This window comes from Sphaeramia orbicularis, chromosome 5 (genome assembly GCF_902148855.1).
Source record: "Sphaeramia orbicularis chromosome 5, fSphaOr1.1, whole genome shotgun sequence".
NCBI classification, from domain to species: Eukaryota; Metazoa; Chordata; class Actinopteri; order Kurtiformes; family Apogonidae; genus Sphaeramia; species Sphaeramia orbicularis.
The window spans coordinates 19548329-19574802 of record NC_043961.1 but is presented as its reverse complement, the minus strand read 5'-3'; the positions used below and the strand labels follow the sequence as shown (position 1 = coordinate 19574802).

The 26474-nt window shown below is 37.8% G+C and overlaps 1 protein-coding gene across 1 annotated transcript; it reads left to right on the top strand.

Moving 5' to 3' along the window:
* Positions 1–1685: 1685 nt before the first annotated feature.
* Positions 1686–24248, top strand: LOC115419771 (dysbindin). Its single transcript, XM_030134764.1, has 4 exons — positions 1686–1939; positions 21800–21952; positions 23347–23490; positions 23572–24248. The coding sequence occupies exons 1-4, from the start codon at positions 1897–1899 to the stop codon at positions 23820–23822; spliced, it is 591 nt and encodes a 196-aa protein (XP_029990624.1). The 5' UTR covers positions 1686–1896; the 3' UTR covers positions 23823–24248.
* The last annotated feature ends 2226 nt before the right edge of the window (positions 24249–26474 follow it).

Genomic DNA, 26474 nt, shown 5'->3' with positions numbered 1-26474 from the left:
AAGTAATGGTACTAATGTAAGGAATGATGTTCAAAGGGATAATGTGGATGTGGACAGGGGTCTGGATCAGCTCTTATGTTGGTCTAATGTTCTAAAAGTGTTGTTCTAATGTTCTAAAATACATGTTCCTTTCACATTACATGTATTTTTCCTGTATATTTTCCCCACTCCCCGAGGGGGAGGCAAGGAGTATTGTTTTTGGTTTGGTTTTTCTGTTTGTTAACACTCTAGCAGCAAAACTATTGGTTGAATTCATACCAAATTGGGTTTTTAGATTGTCAGTGACCCAGAATAGATCTGATTACATTTTGGGAAAAGTAGGTCAAACTTCAAATTTTTTAAAATTAATTAAAATAAAAATTTCCCCCCATTTACTTACAACGGATGAAATTTCAAAAGTCTATGAAAACATCAATTTTGTTTCAATTTACTTCAAACTTGACACATATGTAGAGGCAGCTGATATGCTAACATCAGCACATGTATAGACATGATGACATCAGCTGGATCACTGCCAAATTAAACTACAATACATGAGAGGGGCAGTGTTTGTTGTGCCTGGCACCACTTGTTTAGATAATCTTCTTGGATTTTTGGATAAGGAACCAAATATGGTAACTTCATTAATCTTGATTTTCTACATAACAATAACTTTTTTGAAAATTCTCACAAAAGTAATACAATCTTATTATGTCCTCCAGTAACACACTAAGGTTGAAAATATGAATTTCAGAGTATTTCAGTGATTGACCTTTAAAGGGTTAAACTTAATATTTGGAAAATATATTTTGTAAGCATTTAATTACAAGACATGTAATCAATACAATAACAAAAATATTAATACTGTTTTGATTAAGATGAAGATGCATTCAAGTACCGTAGAGACAGCAGTCTGATCATTATTTCCGTTCCTGCAACCACACTGCAAAAGCAAGTCAAACATCATTAAATACTATATAACTAAATTGTCTTGCGCTGAAAAATCTACCATTGGGATAAGCAATTTTTTCTTGAGTCATTTTATTGTAAGTGAAATACAATAATAGAAAAACTTGCAGAATCTATAGGCAAATTGTGCTCATTGAGTTGTTAAAAATAGAGAGAAGATGCATAAATTGAGAAGTTTTACAAATGGTCTCCCCTTTAAACTAAGGAAGACAGTCCCCAGTACTTATAAATTATGCAAACTATCATTTAGACATCTCTCATTAAGGTACATTCAGGTACATTTTCTTTAAATTATTTTGCATTTCTTGTTATGATAAAATTATGTTTCTTTTGCCTCATTTAAAAAAAAAAAACAACTTTCTTGAAATTCCCCTTTTGCAAAGCATGGTTAAGTAATATTGTTTGCAAATATGATGCTTTTATTGCATTCTGCATGTGTTATATTATAAGGATAAAATGTTCTGGAGCAAAAAAGGCTTCAGGAGTGACATTCTGTGTCTGTATGTGCCATTTTTTGACCCTAAACAGAAGAGGAGGGGGTTTAAATCCGCAACAAAAAAAGAAGACGGGGAACAAGAGATGGAAGGAAGGAGGGGGGAGGAAGAAGACAGAAATAACAAAGGCATGTGTCTGTCTCTCCTTGGTATTTTCCACTCTGTTACATAAAATCCCTCCTTCCCTCTTCTCAATCCCTTCCTCGCTCTCCCTCAGCTCCTCCTCCTCCTCCCCGTCATTGGTCAGTCGGTCGGATCCACAAAGCCACAAACTTGTTCTCGCTTCATCCAAGTGGCTCAGTACCCACTGAGTCCATCCACAGAGGCTGAAGTGGGGAGAGGATCGTGATCTGGAAGGGGCGGTCGTCACTTTGGAGCTGGGAGATGAACCCTCATAGGACTCACTGATCATCTCCGATTGATTATCTCTGATTTCCTTTGACTCTCCGGCAACATGAGCTCCTCTCCAGCCAACATCCACAACAAACGTCTACCCTGTGAGTAAAAACTTCTCCTTTTTTTTTTTTTTTTTTTTTTTTTTTTTTTTTTACTTTAGGTGGCTATTTTGAGCCTAAGAGCAACCAGTTTGTTCCATTAACACAGATTTTTATTTTTAGATATAGAGCAGTACATTAGAGAGGAGACCATTCTTCTCCATATTTGGGTGTCAGAGGTTGCTGCTGAACATTTAACATGACAGAAATGACCTTTAACTAGGAAATCCACTCATAAATGGTGTCAAATTAATGTCATATACAACTGCATTTCTGTCACTGTTTATTATTTTTCTGTATTTATGACTGACACTGAATTTATTAACCGCTCCATCTGTGTGAGGCATGAGCCGGTATAATGTGGAAGCTGGAGTGACAGCTCAGCTCAGTGTGTTAAATAGCTGCCGTTGTGTTGATGTTGCTTAAAGTGACTGGCCGAAGTGCTGTGCCAGCCAAAATCAGACAGGAATGTTGAATCATCACCCTGAGTAATGTTCACGAATATCAAGTGAATAGGTCACACATTCTTAACAGGGGGAATTGGAATGTATTCCCGCACTAACACACACACACACACACACACACACACACGCACACGCACACGTATACACACTCTGAGTCAGGCTTGGATTGGGGCCACCGCAGAGCTCCAGACAAAGATCTCTTATTTCTAATGGGATTGTGCTCACAGATCTCATCAGACCTGACTGACTGCAGCGGCGTCTGCAGCTTGTTCGAGAGACACACCAACCCAGATAGGCCTTACAAATCTGAAATTGAATTAGTCCCAGTGAGATCAGTGTGTGATTTCATGAGGCTAAAAAGGATCAGGCTGTGACTCCAGAGAAGACGTCTCCCATCTGTTGCACTGCCCCGGCCCATGTGCCTCTGTTTTCCGCTCTGACACATCTTGATTATTGTGGGAACGTGCCAGAGAGCTGCACGTTGATGATCTGAAGGACTGACCAGCTGTTGAAATCCTGTTTGATTTCAGATGTCAGACAGGGCACTGGGTACTGAAGGAATTGTTTTTATTCTTCGTACATTCTGAGCTCATTCCCCTTGGACTTGACCCAGATAAGAAATGAGGAGGAAGATGCTGTTTAATGAGCAAATTAGAGGTAAAAATCCATATAATGTAGCATCTGTATCTTCAGTTGATTACTCTGAGGACTCTGTATGTCTGCCCACTAAGGCTTGTAGAGCTTGTAGTCTCTTTGTTTTACTTTCTCTTCTCATTAGCAGGTTTTGATAGTCACAGTATTTCTCAGAGGTACTCGGGTCATGTCCTTGGTATTTCATCTGGGAATTAGAGGCTTTACATAATTAAAGACCTAACAGGTGTTGGATGTTTAACCCATAAAGACCCAGTGTTACTTTTGTGGCCATTCCAAAATATTTTTTTCTCTGTATTTCATTTTTCTCAGGTGATTTATCAGAATTTATTAAGTTAAGTTAAGTTAAGTTAAGTTAAGTTAAGTTAAGTTAAGTTAAGTTAAGTTAAGTTAAGTTAAGTTAAGAAAACCTTCATTTGTCCCACAATGGAGAAATTGCAGCGTTCCAACAGCAGAGTACAACAACAGCAGTGGAATAATAGTTAATAGTTAATAATAGTTACTAAAATAATCTCTTATGTTCAGTGAGTGATTAACAGTAAGTGACTAAAAGTGACTGTTGTGACAAATCCTCTGTATTTTGCCGTTTTCAGTAAAAATCAGGTATTTTCCTATATTTAATTCACTGATCATTTAGATATTCATACAAACTCAGATTAAAGTTGAAGGTTATTGTATTAAAAACAGAGAAAACTGAAGGAAAAGCCACTTTTTCAGCAAAAAATATAATTAACTGAACATAAGCCCAGTGTGTCCATCCACTGTCATTGATCCAATTCCATGGGTTTTACTGGTGAATAAATGTTGCAGAAGATGATGGTGTTTCTATGTAACTATGAAGCCTCTGAACGTCCAAATGGGTCATATCTGATGACCATGAAAAGATGACAAACTGTATTTTACACCAATTATTCACATGTACTGATAGGATTAGTGGATCAACAGGTGTTAAACATTTTAGATCAGTAGATGGTTTTGATCACCGGTGGCTGTTTGGGTCTTTATGGGTTAAATGCACTGACTGTCACCATGTGTTGAAGGCAGATGTTCAGCTGTTTAATCGCATATATTTGAAGCAAAAAAGTGAAAATCCTGTTGTGTTATTTTCAGAACACCTCATATGTTACAGATGCAGATTTACCCTGTAAAGGCTGAACCATTAAATCATTGACAGAAAACTCCAGTTCTTTGAAACTGGAGCCTTTATTGGTCCTTCGAACAACCAAAAAAATATTTTTTTCAAATATCAATTTCCATGTATGAGTTTGAATTTTGTATCATATTTGATACATCAGGTCTCAATGCTCAAATATTATTATTTCTGAACAAACAAAAACATTATATAATACAAACATGTCTGACAAATTGGTAATTCATTTAAAAAACTGGCAAAGTTCTGCCTTCTTCCTCATTAATGACAACCTTGTAGTGTTACTGGAAAGGCCTCTGGTGAATGACCCCCCCCCCCCCCCCCCCGTGTATTTCAGGTATCTAATTGTATACATCAGGTTTTTCAAGAAAAAAAAAATCACACTGATCATGTAGAGGGCTTCAAAACCCATGTATCAAATATGATACGTTTGGCATTGTAGGGTTAATGTATTACAAAGAGCACCCCCATGCCATCTCAGTCCTGCACATTAATTATATGTGTGATTGTAAATACTGTGGTACAGAGGGCTGGGTAAGGTTTCCATTATTTCAGCCCTCTGAGCTGTGCAGCCCTGGGGACAAAGACCAGCTCCTCTCATTAGTTCACTAACAAATCCATCTACTCACTGTTCAAGTCAATCCTCCGAGTACAGACCGAACAGACGCCTCCAGGCCTACACAGTATTCATGACTCTCTGTGGACAGACAGAGGCAATTTACTGTGAGGACGCTTTTTCTAAACATGTAAACCATGTGGCACAGATTCAGCGCCAGTTTGGTCCATTACAGACATGATGTGGAAACCAATGACTGACAGACTGATATTGCCAGAAGGAAACATAAGAAATAAGTGGCAAATTAATTTATTTAACACCGTTCATGGCACTAAATCAATCCAAGGTGGTGTTCTAATGGGATCCAAGACAGAACAGGAGCAGGAGCCAATAACGAACAACTGTGAGTGAAAAATAGCTGTTCAGTCAAGACAAAACAAGACACATACTATAATAATACAATGAAATACTGTTAGTTTAGTTAATGTATTTAATATTTAGTTACTCCACAGAGAAAATTAGCAAAAATAAAAACAAAAGATTTTACTGTATTGGTTTTCATATATGTAAGTCTTATAGTCAAAAATTAACCAGATAGATAGATAGATAGATAGATAGATAGATAGATACATACATACATACATACATACACGTGTCACAATGGGTCAGAGATGAAATATTTCCACATTTCTCTATGCAGACATTAAAAATAGCTGTAAAGCTGTCTCATGAATGTGGTGCCAAAAACACAGTGGAACCAGAAGGATCAGTGCCTGACTCCTCAGCCAACTGATGTTAAAGAAGTGATATTTTGTTTTTTTTTGTTTTGTTTTTTTTAAAAAAAAGGAAAAAAAAAAGGAATTATGTATTTTAAAACATTTCCCTGGTTTCTATTTAAATTGTAAATGCTATGCTTGGGACTGAATTCTTCATTAATTCAACTCCACAGGCCCATCATCAACCCTATTTCTGAGTAAGGACAGCAGAAAGGTCATTTTGAGCGCTGGCCCTTTAAATGCAGATGAGCCACTTCACACCCCACCCCCTCCAGGTTGTTGACCATGCTTTCTGTCCTGTTCAGCCACTTGTGTTCATTAATACAACCAACAACTGAACATTTTAGGTAATCGGCTCGAAGTTTGGACATATTTTCAGTATGGACTACAACCGCTGCTGCTGACAAACAATTATGTCGTACTCTGAGAAATGTTTGTCGGAAGTCTTGACCTTATATATGCAAATGTCATGATATAACTAGTTTTAGACATAACAAATTAAGCAGGAATTAAAACGGGTTGTAGAAATCTACTAGATTTTTGCCAAAATGAATATAAAGATAGCTTATTAGCACCTAGAGGGTTCAAATTCAAACTTTTTGAACTGTTAGGGTCCAAATACACAAATAAATGTACCAAAGACTAATAAAAGTGGGTTTAGACCTATGATATGACCTCTTTAAGATAGAAAAAATGCACTAAGTCAGTGTATAAAAACTCAGATGATACTTTAGGTTATGATTAAAGGCTCAATTGCCATAAATGAATATAAAGGGATTAACTGAACTTTGATCAGTTTTCTGCTCTAATGACTGCAGTTTGATTTACATTGTGAAGAGCACTGATGAATATTTTAAAAATCTAATAAAACCCCATTAAAATACTTTTATCTGTCCCTCTAGGATGTTGTAGTTGCAACCCTTAATGTAAATTCAAGCACCTATTCATCTTCTTTTGCTTTTCAATGACATGCAGAGGACTGCACTAGAATGAATAAACAGCTGACTGTACTTTAAGCATTGCTTCAAGTAGGGACTGTTTTATTATTATGGGATGGTGGTATTAAACTAAGCAGCGACTTTGGCTCCAAAATTAAGCCAATGCAGAAGTATTTTAAAGTTGTAATACCACCACCGATGGCTGCTGATCTGATCATCCTGGGTCCATAGTGTTCTATTGGACTTTGCTCAGACAATACTAAATCCTTGACTCCAGTTTTATTTGTTTAATTTGGACCGTCTAATAAGTGATCTGGTGGTCCGTCTGTAAATTATTTTTTTCCATTTATAGCACTCAGGTCAGCCAGAACCTTTGTTTGACAGTAGTGATTGACAACTTGCTCACCCGAGTCAGATTTTTTTTGTTTCTTTTTGTTTAATAAACACATTTTTTTTCCCTGACAGACAGCTTTACTGGGGTAAATAGGTTACACAAACAAAACTGTAAAATTATTTTGTCCCATAATGTTTTATCAAGTTTAGCATATTACAAAGTCAGAAAAGCCCCTTTTCCACAGCACTTCTGTTATGGGAATATTTTGCCTTTATTCCAGAACGACGTCTGTGTAAATGAAATGGTGGGATCATTTGGTCCCACCTTTATCGGAGTTCTGTAACACCTCTGGAGGTAGTAACAGAGCCCTGATAAAGATGGAATCATGATTCCAGAACGCTATGTAAACGGAACACCTCTCATTCCGCAACCAATGTGTGACGCAACCAGAAAGATGTCAAACTGGGGAGATCCGCAAGCTGTCGTCACTTCGGGCAGAGGACTCTATCCATGCTAACATTTGTGGGACGGTGAAAGACGGACCGACTCTGGAGAGGTTAGCAACACCCCTGTGCTTGGGGTATTTCCGAGGCGCAAGTTAAACGTCACACCATATGCTGCGTCACCACCCCTTTGATTCCAGAACGCAGGTCCGCTGTGTAAAAGTCCAGCCTGTCTCACCTCTGTTACGCCTTTGGCTCCTGTCACTGATGGAAAAAAGGTGGGATCACCATCTCACCTTTTTTCTGGGATCTCTGTGTAAAAGTGGCTTAAGATAGCATTAGCACTAGCTCACCTCTGACCCCTCAGACTCCTGCAGTTTCACTACTTTTGTCCAAATATGGTCATTTCAGGCTCCAAATTGCAAACTACTGACTTCAAAACAGCCATTCAGAGACCAAGAGGTGACATCAGTCAACAAAAAACATACAAACTAATTACAATGAGTGGATCTGTTTATTGGCTGAAATATAGCCATGATAATAATAATAATAATAATAATAATAATAATAATAATAATAATAATAATAATAACAAAAATAGCACTGTGATTGTTTAATAAAAAGGCTCTCTTGGTTTTGTATGTTCATATACATATAGAGAACACTGCTTATTTCAGTTCAGAAAGCCATCTTACAATAAAATACCATCACTTTTCATTTCACTGGTAGAATTCAAGTGTAAGTTAAGGTAGTCCATGGATTTTGACATCTTCAGTATTACAAAAGAATTAACATGTATTACATTTACATTAAGGAAAAGGAAGACAAAGTTCAAAAAGGCAAATAAGTCTACTTATTTACAAATGAAAACAGACAGTACACATGATATAAGTATGAATGTGTACTATTCTTATTCATTTCAGAGTAAAGAGGTCAACATAAACTTGAACTGATTCTCTGTCTCATAAGTCATATTAAGTTAAACAATATGAAATTGGTAAATACATCAAGTATATTTTAAATACAGTACATATTAAGTATTGAGAGTTCTTCAAACTTGTTAGTGACTAGTATGGATTAAATGGGTTTAATGTTGATGATGCATTAATTGCCAAACATTCCGGTAAAGAGGATTTGTATAATATGAGTACGTCAGGAGCTTGTCATCTGGTGAGAACGTTGTTTCAGCTGAACTCATGACTGTCTGTTTGAGGTCTAATGGAGGGCAGTAGGACACCGACCTACAAACAGTCCTATTGTCAGAGTGGGTGTAATCCACTCAAAAGGGGAGCAGAGGGTTAACACTGATGTCATTGTTGTGCCGACTCACTGGGCTCATGGTGCTGGACACTGCTTTGTCCCACTGAACACATCCAAAAAACAAATGAAGCATAAATAACAACTCACATAAAGAAACTTATGACATGCACAAAAACTCAGCAACAGTTGACATGCATATTTCACCGTCCTTGCAGCTGGAGCTGGGTAAATTATAGCTTTTGGCTTGAAAACGAGGAGTGAGAGGAACCAAAAATAAAAATGAGAGGCTGCGCAGATGATGTACAGATATTATTGTCCATTTTATAAGCATAACCACCTGTTTGTTTTACTTCACTTCATTTTCTATTTAGAGCAGGGCTGTCACACTCATTTGAGTTCAGGGGTCACATATAACCCAATTTGATCTGAGTGGGCTGGACCAGTCAAATAACACCATAATAACCTATAAATAATAACTCAAATGTTTCTCTTTGTTTTCGAGCAAAAAAGGAGAAGTGTAATTTTTAACAATATTATGCCTCAGCTTCTCATTTGTACATGTACAGTACAATTTACAGATTACAGTGGATCTACAAAGACATAAAACATTTAGTAACAGGCAGAGTATTGTTAAAATTCCACATATTTTTCTTGACATTTTTTGTGAAAGGATAGTTTATAAATGGGTGCTTATATGAAACTGGTAACCGTTATGAAGCAAGCTTGGAAGCACTTTGGGTCTATTTTAAGAATAAATATTTACTGAGATAAAAGAGAAACTATTTTTCAGATAAAACACATTTTTATATTATTTTTCTACAAAAATCCACATGTAACACAATAAAAAGGACATGAAAATTATGCGCTAATATTTTTTCGGATATCTTTTTTTTCTCTCACAGGTACATTTTGGGAATCAAAGTAAATATGGAAGGCATAGTGTTTCACAAAAATAACCGCTGTTGCAAAATCACTTGCGATTTATTTGTGTTTAAAAGGGCAGGTTCCGCATGTAACACCAGTGGACACAATGGGTTACACACACAACCTGGAATGAGACTGAGATTCATGAAAAACCTGCATGTCTGGATTAGAAAAAACCACTAGGATCATCAAATTTAACACAGTGTCTTTATTTATAGCGGTATATAAGACCATTTCAAGCCATGTTTTCCAGATCAAATGCACTGACACCTGGTAGCTTTTCCTGTCCCAATTTTGGTCCTATTTTTGGCTCCAGTATTTCATTAAAAATTCATTAAAGTTGGGATGGCTCAGAGCAAGAGTATAATTTCGCTGCATTTATCTGAGGTCATCATTAGGTACATCCTGGGGGGATATATATCTACATTTCTCTTTTCTTATTGGATCTAAAAAAGATGGCAAAGCACCAGATACCAAAATAAACCCAGTTTCATCGAAACACCCAAATGTAAACATGTTCACCATGTAATTCTATGTTTTCCACACTAAAACAGAGAAAAATTTGGAGTTGTCATCATTTATAAGTTAATATGCTATTATTTTACTGGTCCACTTGTTACAGAATTGAGCTGTATGTGGCCCCTGAACTAAAATGAGTTTGACACCCTTGACTGTTAATACACAGCCAAAAAAAAAGACTCATATGCAATATTCGACTGCATCACCTTTGGTTTTGAGCCCAGTAGACATTCACTGTCACATCTTTTTTGCCACATAATGCTTCTGTCGTATCACAATAAGGTTCATAATACTTTTTCCACCCATAGTTGCATTAATTTTGGATTATTGATGATGGAGAATCGGACCGCTGCATCAAGTCTTCATCACATTCCAGATTAGAGTCTGGACTTAATGGGGGCTAATCCATGTGTGGAAATGATGTCTCATTCTCCCTGAACCATTCTGTCACAAACCTGATGACCCTGATCAATCCTGGCATTGTCCAATCTGTATGATGTTAAAGACATGAGAGGACACTTACTGCAGTTAGAGTTCAATAACCTGTTCCAGCTGAAACATTATTAACCACTGCAGTGCTGACCCATGGAAGGATCAGAACTATTATCTCAGTTAAATCCAGTGAATGTCTCCTGGAATCAAAACCAATGGTGGTGCAGTCAAATACTGCATATGCGACTTTTTTTTTTTTTTTGACTAGGTAGTGTATCTTCAGTGTAATTTTTGCACATCACAAATTCTCCCCAGACTGAATGTTTTTACACCCCTGGTTTAGAGGATTGAAAATTATACTGTACATGTTGAAGGATTCACTGACAGGATGTGTCAAACTGTGGTTTAAACATCTTTTTAGTCTTAGTTGTAAATTAGCTTCTTGTTCTCCTCCACTGCTGTTCCTCTGTAGCCAACCAGTCACTCTCCCATTCCTCACGACCACAGAAACACTATTAATTACTGCAACAGCCTTAGAAAGCAGATCCATCCACTAATGACCAGCTGTAGGCTGTTAACAGCCGGCTGCTGCTGGGGTCAGTGTTTCGCTGAAAGGTACGGAAGAGACCGTCAGTAAAAATAACAAGACATCTTTAACTAATGAGCCCGAGCAGAATTCTTGGTCTCTCTCCTCTCCATCCCTTCAGCACACACCCATGTGTTGACTCACTTTTGGCTAACCTCAATCCCATCATACTTGGGATGTTTTAAAGCATCCACCAGCTCATTTCCTCATTTCCCACATTCTGCATCTGGCCCCGTCCTCCCTGACCTTTCTTCTCTTTTCTCGCTGCCTTTCTGTGTTTACAGCTACTCACTCCCTCCTTCTACACCCTCGCTCTCCCTCTTTCTCTCTTGTCGCAGTTGGCAACCCCTCCATGTGAAATAAAATCTCTCTCCTCTGACAGCCCATAGTGGTGGAAAGGGCAACCAGTCTGTTCGCCGTGCCTCAGCCCAAACAAGTGAGTTCCAGTGAAGTTGGCCCGGTCAGCGGCAGCAGGTGACCATGCCTCGTCTGTTCCATATACAAACAGAATGTGTTTTACAGAGACAGGCGGTACACTGAGCTGAAGAAGGGCTTTGTTTACATAGGGACTGAACAAGGGATAAGCGGAAAGACGGGACATTTTTCCACTCGTCCTGCTGTCAGGGCACTTCAGACTTTCTTTGGAGGAGTCTGTTATTTAAGACTAATGATCGGACAACTGTGTCAACACACTGAATAGCACCACCAGAGCCAGTTTAGAGCAGGCATGACCTCATCAGTTTGTACAAAGACACCACTTCTCAGAAAAAGCCTCATCTTAACTGAAGGCTGTAAAACTGTGAATCTGGCAAACTGCTCTATAATCAAAGAGGACGAGGAAACGCTGGTTCCCACTGGGGTTTCTGTTTAACTACTGTTTATCGAAGGGTTGAAGCCACAGTTTTCTCTTCCGCCAACAAGTGTAATAACAACCGGATCATCTGGAAAGGCAGTTTTCTGTGTTCTCTTCTGGCCTGACCTTCCCAGTCACTGGGGAGTCCGACTGTGAGCTCACATTTTCATTTGGAGCAGTGATGGACTAATGGCAGCCTGTGGGCGACACTGAGCTCTCCGATCCCTTCATTTAGCATCCAGATCAATGTGATGCCTGTGCTGTTTGTGTAGTTGGCGTTTCCGAACCAGCATTTTAGGGCCCTGTCCTTGGAAATGTGACATTACTAAAGCATGGCATGTGGAAAATAAAGACACCATATGGACACATATTGGTGTTTTTGCTTTGGACAGTGTGACCTGCTATAAAACCATTCTATGAAATAATACAGTCAAGTTTGAGCCTTATAATCACTCTAACCGAAAGACAGAACAAGAAAATAAAATGAATCAGCAACTCAAATTAATTTACTACAAACAGAAAAAAATTGACAAAACTTAAAAAAATAAAAAATAAAACTAAAAAAATGCAGTTAAGATAATTCGAGTCAATCTTAAAACAAGTGGTAGCAGGTACAACAAACCCCACCCCTCACACATATTGTAACTTACTTTGGCATCAATCCAGCTGATGTTATCGTGTGTATGCATGTGGTGATGTCAACATATCAATTGCCTCTATATTAGTGGTAAGTTTGAAGTAAATTGAAATAAAATTGATGTTGCCCATTATACGTAAATGGGGAAAAAAACAAGATTTTAAAAATTCATTAAAAATTTGAACTTTGACCTACTTTTCCCAAAATATAATCATATCTATTCTGGGTCACTGGCAATCTATAAACTCAATTTGGTATGAATTACACCAATAGTTTTGCTGCTACAGACATTTGAACTTTCAGCCATTATAAGTAAATGAGGAAAAAAATAAAAGATTTTAAATATTCATAAAAAATTTGAACTTTGACCAGCTATTCCCAAAATGTAATCAGATGTATTCTGGGTCACTGGGAATCTATAAACCCCATTTGGTATGAATTCAATCAACAGTTTGGCTGCTAGAGTGTTAACAAACAAATAAACAAACAAACCAAACCAAAAACAATACCCCTTGTCTTCCCTTCAGGGGGCAGGGTAATAAAAAATTAATCCTGGTTTTAGGATTTTGTGTAAACTATTGTTTCATGTTAAATCTAGTTCAGTGTTTGCAGGAATGTATGGTTGGATGTTATTTTCCAGTGTAAAACATGGTTGACGAGTTTCCAAAAACCAGGTTTTTTTGATTTTGTCATGCAGTGTCTTTCTGTCAGACACAGTTTTATAGACATAAAGAAGGGATTATGTATCAAACATCTAATCTTTTTGTAAAGCTTTTTTGAAGGAATTAAAGCCAAGATTTGGGTGCATTCCTTGTCCTCTGCATTCATAATCGTTTCCTCAAACTGGCATTAAACAGGCCAGTCCCGTTCCCTTACATCTCTGCTTTTGTCCAGCTCTGAATAGACTCTTTTTCTGTCTTCCCCCAGAGCGGAGGATCTGGGTTTGTCTTTATGTAGGGAGGCAGACACGTCCGGCCGGCTCTGTGTGTCTATCTGTGTCTCTGTTCCAGTCATTCTGCACATCCAGCTGGTTCTCAGCCCTGATCTGTGACCCCATGTCTGCTGGAGGAAGGAAGGAAGGATGGGAAAGAAAGAAAGAAGGAAAGAAGGAAAGAAAGACAGACAGAAAGAAAGAAAGAAGAAAGAAAGAAAGAAAGAAAGAAAGAAAGAAAGAAAGAAAGAAAGAAAGAAAGAAAGAAAGAAAGAAAGAAAGAAAGAAACACCCAATGGAAGGGGGGATGTAAAGACAAAAAAATAAAATGGAGGGTTGAAAAGGGACAAAAGGAAGGAAGGAAGGAAATAGATAAAAAGAAAAAAAGGAATGGGGACTGAGGGGAGATGAAGGTAGGAAGGAAGGAAGGAAGGAAGATGGCAGAGAGGAAGAACAAGAAAGGATGGAAGAATGAAAGGAAAGAAGACAAGGCAGAAGGACAAAGGAAGGAAGGTGGGGATGATGGATAGAAAAAGAAAGACATAAAGAAACAAAGACAGGAGGAATGAGGAGAGGAAAGAAAGAAGGAAAAAAAGGCAGGATGAAAGAACAAGAGGAAAGAAGGAAGGAGGGAAAGAAAGGGGGATGGAGAATGAGAAAAAAGGACAGAAGGAAGGAAGAATACATGTAAACAAGGAGGGATGGGAAGAAAGACAGGAGTTAGAAGGGGATGAAAGAAGGAAGAAAAGGAAAGAAAATGATGAAGGAACCAAATGAGGAAAAGAAGGAAGAAAGGAAAAATGTAGTGAAATGAAAATGAAAGAAAGAAAGACGAATAAAAGACAAAAGAAAAAGACCAATGAAAGAAGACAGATTAAAGAAAGGGGAAGGAAGGATGAGTGGAATAAAGATGAAAAAAGAATGAATGAAGGATAGACAGATAGAACCCATCCTGACATTTGGGTTGGTGTTTGCCATTGGTTTCTCCGTCTTTAGCGGCTGGGGCCCGTCTGTGGGCGTCCTGTGGGTTGGAGCTGAAGCCTGTGGGTGGCGGCGGGCAGACATGTGATCTCATCGGCGCTGTTCTTGTGACAGAGGACTTTCCTGAGCACATGGTTTCACTGATCAGAGGTCGGCGGGGTCGTCCGCGGGCAGGGAAGTCGCATCGATAAAGGAGATTCGATGGAAACAGAAGCGGATAGAGAAGCCAAATCAATGTGAGGGTATGCATCTAAAACGAACCCTTCAGCTCCGCACGGCCCTGAGGCTTTAAGTAGAAACAATCAATGCCCTGATCAATCATCATTTAACTATGTAGACGAAGCCTTGGGAACCACAGACTGAACCTGAGGCTGAAGAGAAAAGCCTCGTTCTATCTCCTCTGTAAAAGAAAATGAAGGGCAGTCATTCATCTGGTGTAGCATCAGCGTTTTGTTTGACACAGTGTCCTCAAAAAGCTCTCATTAAACAGGGGACTCTTTTCATCTCAACACACGTGTCAGACAGGCAGCTTCAGATTGTTGGTGACATCTTGCTTCGTCAGCGCTGTTTCTTCTAGACTTTAGACCACGGGTGTCAAAGTCAGTTTAGTTCAGGGTCCACATTCAGCCCCATTTGATCTCAAGCGGCCAGACCAGTGAAATAACAGCATAAAATAACACGCCCGCACTTGAAAACCCCCGGCCTTCAGTCCATGCCAAAGTTTTAGCACATATGGACGGACAGACGGATGGATGACAAACTGATACTGATGACAATACCCTGTGGCGAGGGCTGAGGGTAAAAACTATAAAGAATGTCAACTCCAAATGTGTCACTTTGTTTTAGTACAAAAAAAGTTAAATTCAATTATGAAAAGGTTTTCATTTACAAACTATCCCTTCAGAAAAAATGTGAATAACTATGAAGAAGCTGAAATTTCTTCTAACAAATAAGTCATTTTAACAATATTTTGCCTCAGTTTATCATATGTGCATTACAACTTCCAGATCACAGTGGATCTACAAATGTACAAAACAATTACTAACAGGCAAAATATTGTTGAAATTTTGAAGTTTGGAATTTGGAGTTATCATTATTTATAGGTTTTAAAGCAATGATTTTGCTAGTCTTACCCAGATCTCATTTGTCTGTGTGTGACCCCTGAACTAAAATAACTACAGGGTGTCCCATAAGTCTCCATACATAGGAGACATAATACATTCCATACATATATGGTTCTAACATGTATTTCTTTATATTTCTTCTTTATAGTTCTTCAGCAGTGGAGGACACGCATTGAAATGTGTTCCTGACAAAATGGCAGTCATATAGAGCATATTATATAAATAAAAATGGTTTATGTCAAGAAACGTTTATTTTTCCTATGTATGGAGACTTATGGGACATCCTGTAGAAGCACTTGGAGAGCACAGACCTCCGCCAAGGCTGATCAGCGGGCCCCCCCGTGCCCCCCCAGTCACCACCAAAATGTAATCATTTGTTCCTTGTGCCAGTATCAACATTTCCTGAAATTTTCCTCCAAATCCATCCATAACTTTTTGAGTTATCTTGCACACAGACAGACAGACAGACAGACAGACAGACAGACAGACAATCCAACGCCGGCAAAAACATAACCTCCTTGGCGGAGGTAATAAGAACTAGAAAAGCACTCGGAGAGCACAGACCTCCGCCAAGGCTGATCAGTGGGCCCCCCCGTGCCCACCCCTGATCACCACCAAAATTTAATCATTTGTTCCTTGTGCCAGCATCAACATTTCCTGAAATTTTCATCCAAATCCGTCCATAACTTTTTGAGTTATCTTGCACACGGACAGACAGACAGACAAACCAACACCAGCAAAAACATAACCTCCTTGGCAGAGGTAATAATAATAATAATAATAATGGATTAGATTTGTATAGTGCTTTTCTATGAACGCATACTCTTAAGCGCGTACAGTGGATCCATTATTCACTCACTCACACATTCACACTCCAGTGGTGGTAAACTAGCCCTGGGGCAGGCTGACGGAAGTGTGGCTGCCAATTCGCGCCTACAGCCCCTCCGACCACTGCCGAACATTCATGCTCATTCATACACCAGTGTGAGTAGCAGCACTGGAGGCAAGGAGGGTGAAGGCAAGGAGAGTGAAGTGTCTTGCCCAAGGACACAACAGCACATGACTAAGACCGAGCAGGATTCGAACAGCTCTTCTGTTATTGGACGACCCGTTCTACTTCCTGAGCCACGGCCGCTCCCAAAATGAATTTGACACCCTTGATCATTAATGTTAGTGTAATTTTTTCACTTCAAAACTTCATCCTGTGGGCCGGACTGGGACCTTTGGTGGACCAGTCTGATCGTATGTTTGATACCTCTGTGTCTAGACTATGTTTACACATAGCCGGTGTCTGGCAAAACAGATTTTTCTCTGCGTTTGTGCCTATCGTTTACCTGACAGTGATGGGCATGCACACTGAAAATGATGGTTTCTAAAAATTCCGGCCAAAGTGGGTTTTTTTTGCAAATCTCTGTCGGACTTCACAGTTTTTGAAGAAAATATTCCCCCACGTCACATGTGATGACACAGTATAGAGGAAGAGGATGGAGCTAATAAGTGAAGTTACAAGTATTAAATGAGAAAATAAGGAAGTTTGGTACTAGTGAATGTTAGCATCTTAGCTAATTAGCACCCATCTGCTTAACATGTATTTACTTGATATAGAATAAGGCTTTTTTTTTTTTTTTAAGTTTTTATTAGATTTTATATGATGTATACATTTAAATACAGTTCAATTAGTTTTTTTCCCTTTTTCTCAGCTGTATGTGTATTCCTACAAACCTCTATAGGCAACACAGGATGGAAATTAAAGAAAACAATAACAATCACAGCAAACAAATAATGTCCACTTCCAAAAATAAGGCTGTTGGATAAATCTTAGTCAGAGGCAGGAGAATAAGGGTTTTATGAGGTGTTTCCACATCTTCATCCTTCATACTGTGTTTATCAGTCCTTTATCTGTTCTGTCCAGGTCAGTGAAGGTAAATGAAAGAACAAATTACGACTGAAAAACAGATGCAGCTGTTAACGACTACAAAACTAACACAGTACGACTCAACAGAGTGCAAACCCTTTTTCATCCACTCAGACACATCAGAAAAGCAGTTTGTGATGGTTAAAAAAAAAACTCACCAGTTCATCCATTTGCAGTGCATTAGTTGCACATCTTGGATTTGTTTGAACACGGAACCAGGAAAACTCGTGACAGTTACATCATCACTTGCATCCCTACAGGTTCATAGTGGAAGTAATATTTTGTTGTGATTCTTTTCAGGATTCTGATTGGTTCATGGTACTGGATGGTGTCACCATACCGCCACCCTGGGGCACAGTAATGGGGGGGTAGACATGACAAATTCATGGGGCCCAGCAATCCCAGGGGTCCAGTGGCTATAGGTTAGAAGTTGTGAAAACTTTGTGTAACCTCTGGAGCAAAAGAGAAGCATAGAAGCTGGGAGTCAAATGTCCAAAGTTAAGTTTCACTGTCGGTTTCATGCCAGATACGCCACTTATGGAACACGCCATTTATATGGAGGCCTGTGAGGTCATAAAGCACAGAGACTCCAGGAAGAAGACAGTTCTAAATTATCCCAAAGGCATCAGTTAGTGATATGTGAGGTATTTAGGACTGTTTAAAACTGACCAAGTCTTTCTCCTGGTTTTTTATTTTTCCCCACTATTTTTTTTTCCTTTTTTCCCCCAATAATTTTTTTTCCCCACTAAATTTTTTTCCTGGGTTTTTTTCCCACTGAATTTTTTCCTGTTTTTTTCCTCACTAAATTTTTTCCTGTTTTTTTTTCCCACTAAATTTTTATTCTGGATATTTTTCTCCGCTAATTTTTTTTTCCTGGATTTTTTTCCCCACCAAATGTTTTTCCTGTTTTTTTTTTCCCACTAATTTTTTTTCCTGGTTTTTCCTTTCACACTAATTTTGTTTGTCCCCACTACATTTTTTCCTGGGTTTTTCCACCATTATGTTTTTTCTTGTTTTTCTTCCCACTACATTTTTTTCCTGCCCCCCCCAACTACATTTTTTTCCTGGGTTTTTTTCCCCACTAACTTTTTTTTCCTTCTGAGATGCTGAATCATGTTTTTGACCAACTAGACCTTGATTTGTCTCAGACATCTTCTTACATAACCCTTTTGTAGATAAGTGCATATAGTTTTTGCTGTCAGGGTCCTTTTCCGTCTTGGTGGAGGTTCTGTCTGTGTGTCCAGGTTGTGTCTCTGTCCACACACTCCACAGCCCTGGGCTTTGACTTGTCCTCCTCTTGCCTTTCTCCCTGTCTGATCCCGGAGCTGACGAGGTCCCGGTACTTGGGAGAAAGGCTGTCAACCAGGTCAGAGCACAGCGGCGGTGACAGGCGCGAGTGCAGCCATCACCGACATGTGCCTGGTGGACGGAAAAGGGTGGGGGGGTGGGGGGAGCTGAGCTGATGCAGCAGTCTGAAGGAGGAGGCCACCTGTTGATGCATTCAGGCACCTCCACTGTTTTACCGCTTTTATGAGAGTTCTGCACACAGGTTCTTCTTCTCATGTTAAACAAAAAATCCCTGAAATCCTCTCCTTTCCTGATATTGTAAACATCCTGCTGAGTGTGTTTCTACTCTCTATCACTCCTGAATATATTTATAGTCTCTAGTGTGACTGCTGACATAAACACATAATCCTCACGTCGTTTCCCTTTTAGACAGAGCTCAAAAGCCTCATCCTATTAGCTCAAACCCTGACTGCAGGTTGGGCAGTAATTGCTCCTGGACCACTGACACAGATCCCATTACTGGAACTTGTAGATTTGGCAGTTATGTAAGATTATTACCTTTGAACCCAGACAATAGTAGAGCTCATCTGAGTATCACTTTATGCTCAGTGCTCATTAGTTCACATATACTGCACGTACACTTTACTGTTAACCTACAAAGACCTAGCAATGCATTTGTAACAAATAATAATAATGGATTAGATTTCTATAGCACTTTTCAAGGCACACAAAGCACTTTACATTGTTGAGCCATTATTCATTCGCTCTCACATTCTGGTGGTGGTAAACTACATTTGTAACCACAGCTGCCCTGGGGCAGACTGACAGAAGTGTGGCTGCCAATTTGCACCAACCACCACACACAATGGCACATGACTGGGACAGAGTGGGATTCAAACTGCCAACCCTTTGGTTACTGGACGACCGACTCTACCTTCTGAGCCATGGCTGTCCCATGTGTCCTCTGCACGGGACAAGAGGCTCAAAAACACTGTCCACTCCATGACAGCCCCCCCCTAAAAAAAACCTGTTGCATCCTGCTCTTTCCAATAAAGGCAATTATTTAATGTAAAAAAGCCAGAACTTTTACTTTCCTGGGTCTCAAAAGATTAATGCAAACTGATGCTGATGAGTGGGTAAAGGTGATCAGGTGGTGCATTTCTTAAAAATACACCTTAAAATTGCCACATTTTAAAAAATGGCAACCAAATTGCCAAATGCTACCATGAAGTACTTCAAAAAAAAAAAAAAAAAAAAAAAAGGATGTGTCTTCAAAAGTGGTACAATGTTGTTTGAGTTACAAAAAATTTCACAAAATTATTTTCGGTTTATTAAGTCCCTCGGTTTTTCTACATTTACTGCATCTCCGGTACAATTTACCAACTTTTTAAATGTAGTAATCTCATCCTATTAGCTAATGCCCTGACTGCAGGTTGGGCAGTAATTGCTCCTGAGTCACTGACATAGATCTCATCACTGGAACTTTGCAGTTATGTAACATTATCACCTTTGAACCCAGGTAATAGAACTCATCTAAGTGTTGTTTTGTGCTCAGTGGCCATCAATTAACATATACTGAACATGCACTTTACCTTTAAAGCAAAATGGTGCTGATGGGGGGGGGGTTGTGATTGCATGGTCTCTCAAACAAGATTAAGTTTGTAAGAGAATTGACAGTTCATTCCATGTAAAGCAATATGTGGATCAGCTTTGATTTATGACATCTATGGAACTCTAATCATACTACAAAGAGTCAGGAAATGAAGAATACAATGGAAGAGTGGACTCGCATATTCTCCTGAGACCCAGCAATGCATTTTTGTCCTCTGTAGGGGACCAGAGTTTCACAGCTTTATTGGAGAAAAAAAATGCTGTCCACTGCAAAAGACATTTCATAAAAAATTTTAAAATGCATCTGAAAAAACTGTTGCATGGTGCTGTTTCCAATAAAGACAATTATTTAATGTAAAAAAACAAAACAAAACAAAACTTGTACTTTCCTGGGCCTCAGGAGGATATCACATACAGTACATCAACACAAGAGAGTCTAAACTTAAGGGAGTTCCTCATATTTTGTCACTTGCAGCTCAATGTCGCCCCCTTCTGGCTACATTTACAAGGCCTCTGCTGACTTTAACCCTTTATAGTTCACTCATAGAAATACCCTGAAATTCAATATTTCAACCTTAGTGTGTAAGTGGAGAACATAACAAGACTTTATTACTTTTGTGAAAATTTTCAACATTTTTAATTTTTATGTAGAAAATCAAAGTCAGTGAAGTTACCATATTTGGTTCCTTATCAATAACTGGCAAAAAAAGAAATAAATCAAAGCATTGAATTTAAAAAAAAAAAAAAAAAAAAATTAAAATTAAAAAAACCAAGACAAACACATTTAAGTTGAAAGGAACATTTATTTTAGAACATTAGAACATCTCTTTAACAACATTCAAAACTTTTTATTTTTATGTAGAAAATCGAGGTCAGTGAAGTTACTGTATTTGGTTCCTTACCATAAGTGGCAAAAAATTATATATATTCAAAAAGTAAATATAAAAAATACAAGAAAAACACACGAAAGGTGAAAGGGATATGTATTTTAGAACAGTAGAACATGACTTTTAGAACATTAGACCAACATGCGTGCTGATCCAGACCCCTGTCCACATCCACATTCTCCCTTTGAACATCATTCCTTACATTAGTACCATTACTTCATGGTACCTAACAAAGCAGGTCCACTCACTGTTCACACAGAGGTGGACCTTACAGACACTGTAGACCACATGAGACCTGAGACTGTTGACTCACTGTCCTCACTGGAACTGTGCTGTAACTGTCTTGTAATGTGTGCGGAAATTGCCAAAAATAGTCACTTGCCCAATAAAGGATTAAAAAGGGCCTTAAACCTCATGTCACATCACATTATATTATGAAACACCAGGTACAGCTCACTGTACCAACAACTGTATTGAAGGACCGGTTTGTGTGCGGTTTGATTGTAATAAAACATCTTTGACTCTTCATACTCGGATGAATCATATAAAAGTTTAAAGGTTTACTTCAGCACATCTCTAACCTCCTGTCTCTCGTGTTTGACAGCGGAGACTGAGCGAGGCCAGAGGCTGCCGGATGTGGATGCAGCTCAACAGCTCAAACTAAGAGAGAGGCAGCGTTTCTTTGAGGAGGTTTTCCAGCATGACGTAGATGTTTACCTCTCATCTGCTCATCTGTGCATCAGAGACTACAAAAGACGTGAGTTGGACGACACTGAAAACAGCCCTGCTGCAGAATGAAAAGAAAGAAACCAAATATTCCCTAAACAGTCACCTACGAATGACAATTTTATTCATAAAGAAAGAAATACTATTTAAGAGGTGTAATAAAGCCAAAGAAAAGGGTTCTCTGTTTTAGGACTGAGTATAATACACAATATATAGAAAGAATTTACAGATGTTATGTGTCTTGCAATAAAGGAAAAACTGCCAGTGTGGTACACTTCTTAAAAAAAATACACTATAAAAAATGTGATCATGTGATCAACCAGGCAACAAAATCAACAAATACTACTGAGTATGTTTTAAGTACTTAAAAGTTCTCTCAAAAATGATTAGATATTGTTTGATTTACAAAATATTTCACATAATTATTTGCAATTTATCAAGTCCCTCAATTTTTCTACATTTACTACATCTCCAGGTTAAAGTTAGTAATTTAATAAACAATAGAAAAACAACTTTCATCAACTTTTTAAAACTAGAAATAAGAAAATTGTAGAAATATGAAAATAATATGTAAAACCAATGACTTCCAAATAATTTCCAATATTAAAGATATATTATAATACAATATTATGTGTATAATTATTGATGAATTTAATAAATAAATGATTTAAATATCAAATAATCAACTTATTTGGTAGAAATATTTGAAGTCTTTTTTATTCAGTAATAAATATTTATTTCAGTAGTATCTCTTGCCAGTCTCACTTTTCATAGAATAGAATACAAGTCTAGCAACTTAAAAAAACATGCAAAGTTATTATGAGGACCAATAATTGAGAGACAGGTTTAATATTCGTAAATTGGGAGGTTTTACAGTTGATTTCACTCTTTACATAAAATCATCTTATTCTTGTGCTATGACTTTATGTTTTTGCTTGTTACTGGTGAAAGCTAGTTCTATATCCACTGGAGTGTCTTATTAAGACAGTGTTTCCTAGAATTAGATTATATTTCTAATGAACAATGCGCTTCATAGATTATTCTTTTTGGAAAAAAATATGCCCCTTTCCCAAAACAACAGCCTCATTACATTAATAATAATAATAATAATAATAATAGTAATAATAATAATAATAATAATAATAATAGCTTTATTTATATAGCACCTTTAAAAACAAAGTTTACAAAGTGCTTTGACAGACAAAGCAGAGGGCACAACAGCAGGATACAAGAAGCAAGTAAAAACACTAAAACAGAAGCAACACAATAAGAGAGATGTGTACAACAAATGCAAAAAACATGACACTTTGAATAAATTAAGTGAATCGGAGTAAAGAGGGCAGGGATAACGTAACATGATGCTGTCAAACGTTCTTCAAACGTCCATTTCTGTTCACATAGTCAGAGCTCCTTCTGTGTCTGCAGCTCCTATTGGCAGTATCTCATCCATGGAGGTTAATGTGGACTTGTTGGACCAGATGGAGTTGATTGACATCTCCGACCAGGAGGCGTTGGATGTGTTCTTCAGCTCCAGTGGAGAAGAAGGGGTATTGACCTCCCCGTTGCCAGGTGAGAACACTAGAGATAAAATAATTACACAAAACAAACCAGTAAAAACCCATCTTTTACACTGTTTTTTGTGGCTGACAGGACAAGGAAACAACAACAACGAGGACGTGATCAGTAATGGACTCTTTCGACATGTCCTCGAGGGTCTGGACGCCAAGTCACGCATGTCCTCCACGTCTTCAAACTCGTCTACTGACAGCCAGACCATCAACGCCAACGGAGAGGACGCCCCTGTGGTCCAATCAGACGAAGAAGAAGAAACACACACCAACACAATGAAGAGGAGAGCTGAGTCTGTAGAGATGAAGTCATCATCATCATCATCATCATAGGACACTCCTCTCCACAGCAGATCTCCACAGTAGTTCCAGTAACTCCGAGGCCTGAGGTAAAGAGTGGACTGAAGGCGGCCTCTCACCTGCAACTGTCTTCCACACTCTGGGTCTTACAGCTGAATTAAACTTCCCCTTTGGTTTATGACTGATAGGATGGCTTCTGTGTGTGTTATAGAGGTGTGGACTCTAAATGTAAATATGAAGTTTTCCTTATGATTCATACCTTTTTTATTTACAGTTTGGCATGTTCTAGACTAGCATAGGTGTCAAACATACGGCCCGCGGGCCAAAACCAGCCTGACAAAGGGTCCAATCCGGCCTGTTGGATGACTGTGAAATGCAAAAATTACAATGAAGATCTTAACAGTTAAGGAAGTGGCAGACCAATGTGATCTCAAATACAATAATAGCATAAAAACCATAAATAATGACAACTACTAATTTTTGGTTTAATGTAAAAAAAATAACATTACACTATGAAACTACAAACTATCCTTTAACAATAAAATATGAATAATCTGAACAAATATGAACAACCTGAAATGTCTACAGAATATTATGAGCAGTTGTACCAGTTTTCTGCCTGTTACTAAATGTTTTGTGTGTTTGTAGATCCACTGTGATCTGTAAGTTGAGTTAATAATTAACTGAAACCTAATATTTTCGTTCCAAATTCCAAACTCCAAAATTTCAACAATATTCTTCCTGTTGCCAAATATTTGTGTAACATTGTGTGTAATGCACATGTAGAAATGGTAAGTTGAGGCATAATATTGTTAAAATTAAACTTTTTTTCTTACGAAATATAAATATTTTTTAGGTTATTCACATCCTTTTTTCTGACAGGGTGGTTTGTAAATGTAAATGTTTTCATAATTCTATGTTTTAATTACACTAAGACAATGAGAAAAAGTTGCCATTATTTATAGTTTATAATGCTATTATTTTACTGGTTCGGCCCACTTGACATCAGAGTGGACTGAATGTGACCCCTGGAAGAAAATGAGTTTGATGCCCCTGTTCTAGAGCGTAGGTGTCAAACATATGGCCCGTGGGCCAAAACCGGCCTGACAAAGGGTCCAGCCTGGCCCGTGGGATGAATTTGTTGAATGCAAAAATTACACTGAAGATGTTAACAGTCAGATCTTAACAGTGGTTTCAAAACTCGTTTTAGTTCAGAGGTCCTATACACACCAATTCGATCTCAAGTGGGTCAGACCAGTAAAATACAATTATAATAGCCTACAAATAATGATAACTCCAAATATTTCTCTTTGTATTAGTGTAAAAAAAGTACATCTACGAGAAAATATTTACATTTACAAAATATTCTTTCACAAAAAATGTGAATAGCCTGAACAAATATGAACAACCTGAAATGTCTGAAGAGAACTAAGTGTAATTGTACCAATATTCTGCCTGTTACTAAATGTTTTGTGTATTTGTAGATCCACTGTGATCTGTAAGTTGTAATGTACATCTGTAAATGATAAACTGAGACAGAATGTTGTTAAACTTGCACTTGTTTTTCATAAGACTTTTCAGGTTGTTCATATTATTCATATTTTTAAGGAAACTTTGTAGATGTAAACATTTTCATAATGTAACTTCAACTTAAGTTTTCCTTTTTTCACTGCTAGTATTTGACTGGTCCGACCCACTTGAGATCACATTGGTCTGAACGGGACCAGCCCTGGTCTAGAGGGTCCATTTATTCTGTTCCTGACCTCAGAAGGACTTTTAGTGATCGTTTTGTACAGTGTTAACCCAACACCAGGGTAGTAAAACGATGCCTGGAATAAGAACGTGGAATAAAGAATATGTTAAATGAACTGTTTCTGAGAGACGCACAATGAGCCTCATGGAAGAACATACTCATACTCAGATCTGAACTTTCTCTTACCTTTTTCAGGACAATAGATGCCACGGAAGATTCAGCAAACACTTCAGAAAAATGTGTAAATCAACAAATTATGGCACGGTTAGGGTTTTCATCAACTGATCATTTATTTCGAGCATGAGAATATAGAAAAAGAAAAGAAAAAAGAAGATAATGTACAATATTTACAATTGAAATACCCATATAAAGAACTCCATTTCATTATCAGTTCCTCAATCATGAGTTCATTCAACTGCTTCCTATTAGTAAGTAAGTACCCTTTTATCTATTAAATATTATGTAATACATGAATGTATCCATATGTATCTACACATATATATAATAGTAACAACAATGATAACAATTACCTTTATTATAACATCACCAAAATTCCTTTATGACCATCATCATCATCATCCAACAGTTATACTAATATCATCATTAATATAGCATATTATAATATTGTTATATTACAACATATCAATAGCAATGCTAATCATTTTCACAAATAATGATAATACAAACAGTTATTGTTATTATCAGCATCCTGTCCATATACCTACTACACAATGATATCAATAATAATAATAATAGTAACAATAATCATTATGACAACAATAACAACAGCATTAATGCTAGATATTATAAACTTATTCATTTTAAACAAACTATTATTATTATTATTATTATTATTATTATTGTTATGACATTGCTTTCATTTAGAAGAAAACAGAAACTACAGTCAATTAAATACACGTGATTCCTACATT

Excerpts from the sequence above, each read along its gene's own strand:
- LOC115419771 (XM_030134764.1), top strand. The coding sequence starts at position 1,897 with ATGAGCTCCTCTCCAGCCAACATCCACAACAAACGTCTACCCT. Across the intron at positions 1,940-21,799 it reads CCACAACAAACGTCTACCCT|CGGAGACTGAGCGAGGCCAG; the intron begins GTGAGTAAAAAC and ends CGTGTTTGACAG. Across the intron at positions 21,953-23,346 it reads CATCAGAGACTACAAAAGAC|CTCCTATTGGCAGTATCTCA; the intron begins GTGAGTTGGACG and ends CTGTGTCTGCAG.